Raw genomic sequence first — 13005 nt, 5'->3', positions numbered from 1 at the left:
TGCCCAGGGTCACACAGATAATAAGTGTCAAGTGTCTGAGGCCAGATTTGTCAGGTCCTCCTGACTCCACTGCCCAGTGCTCTATCCACTGTGCCACCTAGCTGCCCCTTGGATATGAGATCTTTATCAGAGATAGTTGCTGCAAAGATTTTTTTCCCCAGTTACCTACCTGTTTTTACTATATTAATTTGCACAGAAAACTTTTACATTTTATACAATTAAATTTGTCCATTTTGTGTTGTGGGAACTTCTTTATAATTTGTTTAATCATGAAGTCTTCCCCTCTCCATAAATCTGAGAAGTAATTTCTTCCTGGCTCCTCTAATTTGTTTATGATGTGATGGCATTTTATACCTAGGTCATGTATCCATTTGGAGTTAATCTTGATATATATAGTGTGAGGTATTGGTCTAAATCTAATTTCTGCCAGAGTAAATGTCTTCAATTATTTAAGTCTGTATTTCTGTAAAGAGTGCTTTATGGTTGGATTCACATATTTCATATATTATCTAGGTGACTCTTGGAAGACGACACTCCCAAACACTTGATAACTTCTGGAGTGTTTTTTTTTTTAACAGAATTTCTCTTTCTGGCTCTTGCTGCTGGATTTTGTTGATGACATATAGATATGTAGATGATTTATGTGGGTTTATTTTTTACCTTCATATCAGAAAGTGATAATTTTGTTTCACCTTTGCCTATGTTTGTTCCCTCAATTTCTTTTTCTTTTCTTATTGCTATAGTTGTACCTCTAGCCCTATATTAAATAAGAGTGGTAGTACTGCACATCCTTGCTCACCTCTTAGTGGAAAAGATTTTAATTTTTCCATTATATATATATATATACATGTATATATATATATATATATAAATATATGTTCTTCTTAGATTTAGAAAGATATTATTTACTATATTAAGAAAGGGTCCATTTATTGCTGTGATTTCTAGAGTTTTTAAAAGAATTGAGGGATCGATTTCATCAAAAGCCTTTTTGACATCTATTGATACAATCACATAGTTTTTATTATTTGTCTTGTTAACATAGTTTATTTTATTTGTGGTATTCTTATATTAAAACAACCCTGCATTTCTGCTATAAACACATCCTGGTCATAATGTATAATTTTTCTAATATGTTATTGTGGTCTATTTGTTATTATTTTATTTAAATTTTGCACCAATATTCATTGGTGATATTCTTCTGTAGTTTCCTTTCTTTGCTTTTTCTCTCTCTAATCACTGACATGATTACTACTTTTATAGAGTTATGTTTATAAAGGATATATTTACTTTTTTTACTTTTTTACACTTGTTTGCAATATTACTGTACCCTAATAAATGGTAAATTTTTGTAAAAGTTCCATTTGGTGCTGAGGAATATGTATATTTTTAGCAGTTCCTTTTAGAAATTACAATAGGTATTTTGGTTTATTTCTGCAGCATTTTGTTTAGTTTTATAGTTTCTCTTTTGTTAATCTTTGTTAGATTCATTCCAGAGAGATATTAAAATCTCCTTTTTTTTTTTTTTTGCTATCTGTCTTCTTGGAGTTGAGTTAATGTTTTGTGAATTTAAATGCTAAGGCATTTGGCAGATGTAAGTTTAATAATGATGTTGATCTATTGTCTATGGTTCTTTTCAGTAAAACATAGGGTTTTTTGGTTTATTCCTTTTTATGTTTTGAAAGTTTGTTTTTGCTTTGTCTGATAGCATGATTACAACTTCTGCTTTTTTGGATTTACTTGGTGCATGGTAAATTTTGTTTCCAGCTACCCATTTTTATTCTGTTTATGTCTTTGTTTTTTTAAGTGTATTTCCTGTAAGCAATAGATTGCAAATAGGGATAGTTTTATCCTCTTTACCTATCTTTTCTCTTTTACTTACCTTCACTTATTTTATTTCAGTTGCTAGGATTTTCAGAACTATACAAAATAATAGTGGGGAGAGTGGACATCTTTACTTTATTCTTGTATTTACTGTAAAAGGTTCCAGTGTATCTCCATTGCATAAAATGCTTGCTTTTGGATATATATATATCCAAAGAGAGAGAGAGAGAGATACACACCTTTTTAAAAAGTTCTTCTATGCCTATATTTTGTAGGGTTTTTAGTATAAAAGAGTGTCGTACTTTGTTAAAGGCCTTTTCTATATCTATTGAGATGATGATGTGGTTTAGGATGTTTTGGTTCTTAATATGACTAATTATGTAGTCCTAATGTTTTCCTAAAATTGAACCATCCTTTCTTGGTCAAAATGAATGCCTTCTTGGATAAATCACTGTAGTCTGTTTGACAGGATTTTGTTTAAATTTAAATTCTTGAGTCAATATTTATTAAAGATACTGGTCTATGGTTTTTCTTCTGTGATTTAGGTATTAAAACTATATTTGTCTCATAAAAGGATTTTGGTAAGGTGCTTTCTTTCTCAATTTTTGAGAATTATTTGTGAAATACTGGTATTAATTTTTCTTTAAAAATTTGACAGAATTCTCCTGAGAATCTATTAGGACCTGGAATTTTTTTCCTTTGGTAGTTCCTTTACAGCTAGATTTCCTTTTCTGAGATTGGCTTACTTAATATCTGTATCTGTTTTCTGGTAGTTTAGCCATTTGATATTTTTAAAGGTATTCCTCTATTTCCTCTGTGTTCTCAGTTTTTTGTTAGCAAATAATTACACAATGTTCTGATTGTTCTTCTTCATTTACTATTTTATTGGTTTGATTTTCTGCTCTCTTCTTTTTAATCAGATTAAAGGTTTGTCAATTTTATTAGTCTTTTCAAAGAATCAGATTTTACTTTTATTTATTCTTTCTGCTTCCCCCCCCCCAATTTATCCATTTCTCCTCTAATTTTTAACATCTTGTTTGTGCTTATTTTAGGTTTGCTTTGCTTTTTGGCATTCTAATTTTTTAAAATGCATATTCAGTTCACTAATCCTCTCTTCTACTTATTAATGTATGTTTGTAGGGATAGGATTTCTCCCAAGGTTTGCTTTAGCTACATCCTCAAAATTTTATGTTGTTTTATCATTATCATTTTCTTTCACATAATTATGATTTCTATGATTTATTCTTTGATGCATTCTTTATATTTTGTTGTTAAATCTTCATTTAGGTTTATGGTTTGTGATCCCTGAACCAATGATTATTTTTGTTTCATTATGATCTGTAAAGGCTGTGTTAACTGTTTCTGCCTTTTAAAATTTATTTGCAACATCTCCATGTTCTAATACATGGTCAATTTTTGTAAAAGCTCTAACTGGTGCTGAGAAATATGTATATTCTTTTGTAGTCTCAATTAGAAGATACCATGTCTTTTAACTCTAGTCAGTTACATATTTTCCCTTTTGTTTATCTTTCTGTTAGAGGTATCCAGAACTGAGAAGGATATTGAAGTGTCCTGTTACTGTTGTGTTACTGTCTATGTCTTCTTGTAGCTCAGTTAATGTTTCCTATATGAATTTCGATGCTAAGGCATTTGGAGATTATAAATTTATTACTGATAACTGGTTTTATTGCCTATGGTTCCTTTCAACAAAATGTAGTCTATTTTTTGAATGTATGTTTTTGCTGTGTCAGATAGCATGATTGCAACTCCTGCTCTTTTTTGGATTAAATTAATGCATAGTAAAATTTTTTACATCTCTTGTTTTTTTTGTGTATGTCATTTTAAAAATGTGTTTTTTGTTAGCAACATGTTGTGGGGCTTTGTTTTCTTATCCAATCTGTCATTATCTTCTATTTTATTGGATGGTTAATTCATTCATATTTAAAGTTATGAGAGATTTCTGTTTTCCTCCATTTGTCTCTAATATTGGTTTTTCTTCCAAATTGGGATTTTCCACCCTCTACCTCTGAAAACACAGTGCTATATCTCTTTAGCTACTTTATTTTAATCTATTTTAAGGTAACCCTATTTCTGTCAGCTATATTCCTCTCACCCTAAAGCCCCTCTCCAATTTGTTATCTTTTCCCCCAATTCAGGAATTTGCTTATTAGTTCTCTTGGACTTCATCTTGAGCTCCCTTGCTCTTAAGAACACATTATTTCATTCCCTCCTGCAGTTTATGGTTGGTACAGAATAGTTTTATGTTATTCGAATTTTCCTTCCTTTATATTTGAAGGTCTTTCTCCTGGTCACTTGAAGAATTTGTTTGGAATTGTTAAATTTAACCACTAAATGTCTTGGAGTTTGAAGCATGGGGTTTTTATTTTGTTTTTCCCTGGAGGCTGTCTGTGAAGTCTTTCAATTGACACTTTGTTTTCTGTGTTCAGAAGTTTTGGAGGGAGTTTTCTGTTTTGTTTCTTGAATTATAATGTTCGGTTTCTTTGACTTGTGTTCCACTAGGGGCGTTATAATCCTTAAGTTGTCTCTACACATCCTGTCTTTGAGATCAGTCTGTTTTGCTTTGTGGAGATCATGCGATAGCCTTTTGCTTTTGCCAGATTGTCCTTTACTTCTGTGTATTTCAGTCCCACTTATCCTTTCTTTTGTTTCTCTGGTGGGACTTGCTACTGTGGATTCAAGTTTTTCCTATTCTGCCAATCATTTCTGCTATGCAGGCCACAAATTCTGCTTTCTCAATTCTCATTTCCTTTTTAAACTATCTGGGGACATCCTGTTGTGGTTCCATATTATCTTGAGAATTGACAGGGTCATTCATTTGCCTCAGTAGGTATCGATTCATCCTCCTTTCACATATAATATTTATTCATAGAGGCCTGAATTTTTTTTATCTGATCCAATTATCATATTCCCTTCTGCTATTAATATCTTCTCTGTAGGCTTATCTGTTTATTCTCAAGGCCCGTGAATTTCCTTCTTCCTAATCTTTGGTAATTTCAGACTTATTTTTGCCTACTGCTCACTTTCTGACTTTTTCTACTTTTAATGTTGGTTTCCCTGGGGACTGAATCTGAGGTGTCTCAGCCACCTCCCACAACGGGTGATTCAAGATTCACCAGCCTCATTCCCTACATCAGGCTCAGTCCCTGCTGGGGGACAGATCTGGCTCTAACTAGATGCTGGGCTCTTTCCCTCAAGCTGTTTCCCCTCTTCCCCTTAGTGGAGTACCTCATAGCTACACTGTGCTTAGGGTCTTTTCCCAAAAGTTGGGATTTGGCCACTAGTACCACCTATCTGGAATACTGCATATTATGGGCTTAGAGGAGCCTCTGGCTGGGCTCTGGGATTGTTTGACTCAGGTAGGGAGTGTGACACTGGATCCACCCAGAACACTCTGGCTGCCACAGGCTTCAGTGAAAGGTCAGTGTTGTCTGAATGAAGCATCCTGGCTTGTCTATTGCAGGATCACAGCAGGACTCCAGAGCTCCTTCTGTGGATTTCTGATTTGAGCTAGGGAGTCTTAAGGTGATTTTTTTTTTCTCCCTCTCTTCCTAGAGTGGTGCATCTTTAAGCCTCCGTGGTATGTCTGAGAGGGGAGGAGCAGGGGTTAGGGGTAGAGATCTTAATCTTAGGTATCTTCCCACAATCAAGAACTATATATCTTAACTTAGTTGTTTCTGTTGGACGAACCAATTCTGGTAGAACATACCAATTCTGGTAGAACATACCAATTTTAATGTTTTTATTATAATAACTTGGTTCTGAAGTGTTGTTAGTCTAAGACACCATTTAAAATTAATATTTATCTTAGGATCATAGATTTAGAACTGAAAGGGCCATGGAGAATATCCAGTTTAATCTTCAACTGATTTTACGGATGACAAATTAAGGCCCAGAGAATTTAACAAACCTGACCAATGACACAGTTTTTTGTTTTTTAGACAATTGGGGTTAAGTGACTTACCCAGGGTCACACAGCTAGTGTAAAGGGTCAAGTGTTTGGTCTGAGGCTGGATTTGAACTCAGGTCCTCCTGAGTTCAAGGCTGGTGGTCTATCTGCTGTACCACCTAGCTGCCCCCAATGACACAGTTAACAAACAGCAGAGCCAAGATTCAAATCATAAGGTGATAGATTACTCAAAGGTAATATAGTCCAACTTTTTCATTATACAGATGAAGAAACTGAGGCCCAGGAATTTTAAGTGATTTTCCCAAGATCACATAGTTAATAAGTTTTCTGGTCCTAAATCCATGCACTTCCTACACCATGGTACCTTTCTCTTCTTTTCTTTTCTTTTCTTTTTTAATGCTACTATGTAATCTAAAACTATAGCATGTTAAAAATAAAATGTAGAGCAATTTTAATTTATTCATTAAATGCAGTTCTTGAAATACATTACATGAAAATATGTATAGGGAATCTCATTTCTTTAGCTTTTCCATTATATAGATAGAAGTGTGTGACCTTAGAGGGAAAAATTTGTTTCTAAAAAGTAGTTATAATTATGTTTATTAAGATTTCATATTTGGAATACTAATATTAACCGACATAATACAACATAGAATTGAAATAATAAGCCAGGACACATGATGAAATATGTTACAGCAAAATACAGAAACGGATAAAATAATGAAAACTAATGATGAGGTAGAAAAGAGTGCTTGAGGCAGATGGATTGCAGGATGTGACCAACCAGAAAAGTGATCAAAGAAGACTATGCAACGAAGGCTCCACCGTGGACTTTATCTGTGTGCTTGTATATCACCTCTGGACTACCTGATATCTCAGGCATTTTGGAGCCATGCTTACTTCTCCCATTCTCTTGTCCCCTTCCCTCTATTCCATAAAATTGTATACCTTTGACCTAGCTAACTGGCTTTGCCTTCTGCAAGAAGTAGGAGCCGGTCTGTTCCCTTAGGGGAGCAGGGCCTGGGGCTTTTGCTCTGCCTCCCATGTGGAGTAGAGCCCATTGGGGCTCTGCCTCAGGGGGAGCAGGCCTGCTTGGGTACATCACCCTAATAAATGCCTTTCTTTAACTTGGAGACTGTCAGAGCGAATTCTTTCAGGACACTGAAAGCTATAGTGATTTTAAGATAATTTTTATCTTATTCAGGACACAGGCATATCTACTCATCATTTCAGGTAGCACCCCAATATTCTTGGGGTCCACTATGAGCTCATCACCAATGACTACAGAGATAGGCCCAAGTGAATTCTTTCACACCTGAATCAGGTCTCCCAACTCTAACCTCAACACTTTCTATACTCAATAATTAATTCCTTCCTCAGCTCTCTTCTGGGGATTATCTTTAAATACCAGAAAATATTATCAACCAATCAATGGCAAAATTTAATTCAGAGATCTAAAATCACTGGTTCACTTAGGTATTGATTTTTAAACAACTCTACTGAAAAACTTTTTTTTTTGGCTAGGCAATGGGGTTAAGTGACTTGCCCAGGGTCACACAGCTAGTAAGTGTTACACGTCTGAGGTCACATTTGAACCCAGGTCCTCCTGCATCCAGGGCCAGTGTTCTATCCACTGCACCACCAAGCTGCCCCTTCTACTGAAAAACTTTTAAATATATATACCTTTTTTCCCATGAGTTACAAGTTAAAGGAAAGAGTAGTCAAGCAATTCAGCTTTACCTTGAAACCAAAGAAATACATTTTTCCTTTCTTGCTTAGTTATGTGTATATGCTTCAAGACTATATGTTTTCTTTTCACTTATTTCATTATTTTATGTTTACTGATTTTTTTAATCAAAACTGCTTTTATCTTTTTCCTTTGCTTTTTCTTATCTTGGGCTCTTATCTAACCAACTGGACTTGCTAAGAAGTTCTTTACAGATGGACTCTACTTAATGCTGCCCTCAAGCAGCACAGTTTTAACAAAGCTCCACTATAATGATCCAAACCTTGGTATAAAGCTGTTGAGGTAATTACCCAAAACCAGACCACCTCAGGTCCCACGCCTCTCCCATCCTAGTCCGGCTTCCTTGTTAGTTTAGGGAAGCTTTTCTCCTAAGGAAGAAATCCACCTCTCCTCACCCACCTAAGTAATATTGTTTCACCTAACCTTGCCCTTTCTTTGTATGACTCAAACTTGTTCATGGCCCACAATGACTTTATTTCCCCGACTCTCTCCTACATACATGCTGTATCTGTGGACAGAACTTCAATAATAAACAATGTCATGTAGGTGAGTTATAATTGTCTTTATACCTATAACAGAGGTTTGAGATCTGACTGGCATTCTAAAATGTGTAGTTCAGAGGGACAGGCATCCCTGTCAGCACTGAGACAGATTAGATTAGATTGCCTTTAAGCTGGAAGAGGGACTTCACTTGCGCCTACATGTTTTGAAAGGGTACAGGCGCAACACAGCATTTAGTCTGGCAGCTAGACTGTGGAAGCCTGCCACAAAACTGACAGAAGAGCCAGAGAGCAGCACCAGCACAATGTGGGATGTTTGGACCGGGGATTAACAAAGGGTGTGATAGGAACTTCTACTCCAGGGCTGCTCCACCTACAAAAGAATGTGGCAGAACTGTTTCTTCTAGAAGCTGCCAAACTGGTGGTGTGTATCAACCCTCTCTTTTCCTCTGTTTGTGAGTGGTAGGAATTTTACTTCTAAGTTTTTATGCTTTTTAAAGTACCTTAAATTTTTTTAAATTTAATTTGTGTATATGAGAGTGCTTTCCTTAAAAACAAAACTCCACAATACTATAACATGCAATGTGTATTACAGTTCTTGCTTTACATAAATTTACATTATGCAAATTCAACTCCCTGGAGCTAGTGACAGGACCCCCAAGCCAGCTGGTTCTGGCTCTGGCTCCCCAGGCAGCCGGGCTGGGTGCACCCCCGAGTCAGGGTGGCTCCACTCCAGGCACTGAAGCCTCCCTGGCTGCTGGTGGAGCTCTGGGGTGGGGAACTAGTTGTATACTGACTGATACATGCTGAGAAAAAGGAAACAGTGGAAGACAAGGGCTAATTAGAAAAATCACATAATTTAAATAGGATGGAGATCCAAATCTGTCTGTCTGAAGATTGGGAATTATCGTAACTGGGGGTCTTGAGCTGTAGTGATTTTAAGATAATTTTTGATCTTATGCAAACCTTCTAACCTAGCTGAGAAAATGATCTATGTTGTCCTTGGGTCTTGTTTTGCTGGGAGCTAAAAAAAAAAATACAAAACTCATTGCTGTAGTCTAGTGTGGTTGATCAACCTGTAAAGGCCTTAGGCATAAATTCCAGTCCCTGGAATGAGGGGGAGGAGCTACGAAGTAGAGGTGGAAGGGAAAGTCATGCCCCTAAAATTGCCAGTTGAGAAGAAGGTATGGTTTCGGAGAATTCAATTCCTCCCTCTTTCCTATTGGGAGGGTGAGTAAAAGAGCCAGTAATTCGGTCAACTTTGCTCCACAGTGACCCCTATTGGTCACATATCAAATGTTTTAAGACGGAAAATTGATTAACAAATAAGCTCTAAATAAAAAATAACTGTGGAAATATATCCCTGGAGGAACAGTATTGTTTGAAAAAACAAAACAAACACATTGATCTGGAAGTCTGGGGACTCACCTGTTTTGTGATCTTAAGTAAATTAAAATCTTCTGGGACCCCATTTCTCAGTCTTAAAAGTTTCTGATCCTGTCACTTTGTAAATATATTGTATCAGATACTATGTACAGTAGAATTCATACTGATGTTGAAAGACAGGGCATCATATCAAATTTCGACTAATTTTAGTTATTGTTTTTTGACCACAATTTACTGCATAATATATCTGAATCTGTGTAATAATAAGCTATGTCCTAACAGTGTCCTAATGAAATATTTTAAAGAAATGCCTAATGAAAAATAAAATTCATGTAATACTTACAGTGTTTGTAGTCTGAGGGCCATCATCAGGATATTCTTGACAGCCACAAGTGGTACTTCTGTTCTACCTATATCCCTAGAAGAAAAACAAAACTACAAATCTAAATATGGAAATTCTGTACTTTTTGTAAGATACTGTAGAAAATGTCATTGTCTCAATTGCTGATATTTTAAGCAGATTCAAGAGTTTATTTTCTGGAAAAGATACTCCTAGACATAGCCTGTAGGCTGTAGTATTGAGGAGACAGAAGTTAACCAAAATAACTTTAAGTTTAAAAAATATATAAATATTTACACCTTTACCTTGAAATTACATATGAATAGCCTGGCCATAATTAAAGCAACCTGCAAATGCCTCAAATTTCTCATTCCCTATAATTTTCCTCTTTGCTATGATGAGGGGTATTATTTTTAGAATCTAAACTTCTTCCCCGTTATAATGACAGTTTCTCCATCCACTTGGTTTCCTTTCCATTCCTATGTCTCAACATATTCTTTAGCACTGATTTCTTCATGACCATCCTTCCAGTTGCTGACATTTGCAACTTCATCTCCTTCCTCTCCCTCACCTCCCACATCCACTGAGTTGCCAAGTCAAATGGTTCTATCTCCACATCCCTCCATATATCTCCACTTATATAGCCACTACTCTAGTTTAAATCCTCATCACTTCCTGCCTGGACTCAAGTCTTTCTCCATTCCTACCCATCCTTCACGTAGCCACATAATTTTCCTAAAGTATCATGTCTGACCATGTGATGCCTCCTCTCTCCTTTAATGAATACCAAAGGCTCCCTAATACCTCTAGGTTCAAAAATAAACTTGTCTGTTCAACATTTAAAGCCCACTTCATAACCTGGCCCCATGCTCTTCTCCTAGACTTATTACTCATAACTCCTTTCTACATGTTCTATACTCTAGCCTGTACATGGTCCTTTCTCAGTGCCTTTGTATAGACTTTCACCCATGTCTGGCATGTATTCTCACCTCCACCTCTCCAAGCTCAGCCACCACTATGAGCCTGTATGAGGCCTGCGGGACTCAGCTGCTCATGTTGCATTTCCCCAACCCTTCCACAGCATTCCTTTATATCCGTTTTGTATTCACTATACATGTCAGGTTGTCTTTTGTGTTTATGCATACTTCTTGAAAGCAGAAACTAATTCACTTTTATCTTTGTATCCACAGTGCCTGGCATAGTGCCTGGAAGACAGCAAGTGCCTAATAAATGAATGTTGACTGATAGCTGTTTCCCCTCTAAAAGCTACTCTTTTTTAATATCTTTAATAAGAGCATTATTGAATGCCTAGTTAAAATTTTACAAGGTTTTGACTTCTTAGCTTATGTACAGGATAAATTAGTTTTGGTGCTTTTATGAAGCAAAGAATAGTAGAATCCAAGGCAAAGGTGATTCATGAGTTTATGTCCTATTCAATACTTACAAATATTTCAATGATGGCAATTGGAAAAAAAACTTGTCTTCGATGGCTGACAAAGGGTTATGACTGAGCATTCTGAAAAAATAAAAAAAAAAAACAAACAATTTCAATACTATTACTACAATGTTAGATTAATTAAGCCCATTCAGGGAGGTGCAGTACAGCACTACCATGGCTGCCTGAATGAGAATGTTCTCTATTCACAAGAAATCTCACTATTACTTTTTTGCCCTTTTTTTTTTTCCTACAAGGCAAGTGGGGTAAAGTGACTTGCCCAGAGTCACACAGCTAGTGAGGATCATCTGTCTGAGGCTGGATTTGAACTCAGGTTCTTCTGACTCCAGGGCCGGTACTCTACCCTCTGCACCATCTCGCTGCCCGTTTTTTGCCCTTTTCAACAAGCCTCTAGGAGCCATCTTAGTCTTTAGAAGATGTTGAAGAGAAACAGAAGAGAAAAAGGAGAAAGGAAGAAAGTAAAGGATGTGGAGAATGATTAAACTGGCAACTCATTAAATTAAAACAATTCTAAGGTACCAACCCCTAGTAGATTGGCTAAATTGACAAAAAAGATGACAAATGCTCTGTGTGTGTGTGTGTGTGTGTGTGTGTGTGTGTGTGTGTGTGTGTATTGTGTGAACACTAATGCATTGTTGGTAGAGTTATGAACAGGTAAGCTAATGCACTCACTGTTGGTGGAGTTGTGAACTAGTCCAGCCATTCTATAAAGCAATGTGAAGAAGCTGGATGCTGGAAAGCCCATGCCATAGGAAAAAAATAGGTTATAGAAAATTATATAAGGGTAAACTCAAAGCCTTTTCAGATTTTGCAATTTGTATCTACATATGAAAGGCCATGAACAGATGTAGGCTGGCACAAAAGACTAAAACCTTACGCCCTGGGTTAGCTTTGTCTTTGTGACTTTTCCTTGCCCACTAATCTCCATGGGAGAAAAGAAGAGGTTTAGAGTTGAAAACTGGGGAGCCCTGAATTCCAAAATTGAAAAAAAATGGAAAAAAGGAAAGCTAATGACTCATGATTTTTGGGCAATTACGTGAATAATAACCAAGGAAAAGCTCAGGCTTCAGAAAGTAAAATCAGGAGGTATAGAGAATGTTTACTATGAGTTAGAATATGATCACCCACAGAGACCTATAGTCTAGTACCAAAGAAAACGCAGAGGAGCCCGAAGCCCGAAGGCACTAGGAGTGTCTTTGTTCATTGTTTTAAAGAGGTTGTTGCATGAAGCTTAGAATTTCTAGCTGGAACATCTTGTAGCCAAGACACTGAAGAAAACAAGTCAACTTCAAAAAAGGGAAAAAAAAGTTGAGAATGAGCTACAGGTGCTAAAGTAGGAAAACAGTTTGCTGACAGCCCAACAAGAAATATACTCTTTTTCCTTCAGAGCACAGAGATACATTTATTTTTATCTTTAAAGAATTTTACTATTATCCATTGATTAACTCCAGGAGAATATAAGCTGCATCTTACAGGCTGGGACAATTTTGTTTCCTAAAAAAAAGCTCCCCCCCAAAACCCCCCCCCTGTTTTTGATATTATTCAAGAGGTAAAACCATTATAAATTCCCTTATGGAAAACATCATAACAATGGGGTGTAGGTGGTAACTTTAATTCTGAGAATACCATGATTCAGAATTAACTGGTTTTCATAAAGTCACCCACCCATTTGGGGTATCCTGTGATCTATTTCATTTGCTGTCTTCATTTTTCTTTCCCATAATTATCTCCTATTATCAAATTTTTATCCATGATCATTTATAGATTTAAGAAAAATGACTATAGTCCTATAAGAATATAGAATGCTAATTAATCACTGGAGAA

General features: G+C 36.2%; 1 protein-coding gene across 1 annotated transcript in view; it reads right to left on the bottom strand.

The window, feature by feature from the left end:
• LOC110215873 (leucine-rich repeat-containing protein 37A-like) overlaps positions 1-13005 on the bottom strand; it is a 68403-nt gene that overhangs the window by 25900 nt on the left and 29498 nt on the right. The window contains 2 exon segments of the mRNA XM_020997705.2: positions 9729-9803; positions 11170-11241. Coding sequence (XP_020853364.2) covers positions 9729-9803; positions 11170-11241 — 147 coding nt within the window.

The sequence above is a fragment of the Phascolarctos cinereus genome, unplaced genomic scaffold (assembly GCF_003287225.1).
Source record: "Phascolarctos cinereus isolate Bilbo 61053 unplaced genomic scaffold, phaCin_HiC Scaffold_5;HRSCAF=322, whole genome shotgun sequence".
Taxonomy (NCBI): domain Eukaryota; kingdom Metazoa; phylum Chordata; class Mammalia; order Diprotodontia; family Phascolarctidae; genus Phascolarctos; species Phascolarctos cinereus.
This window is presented reverse-complemented; position numbering and strand designations above follow the sequence as displayed.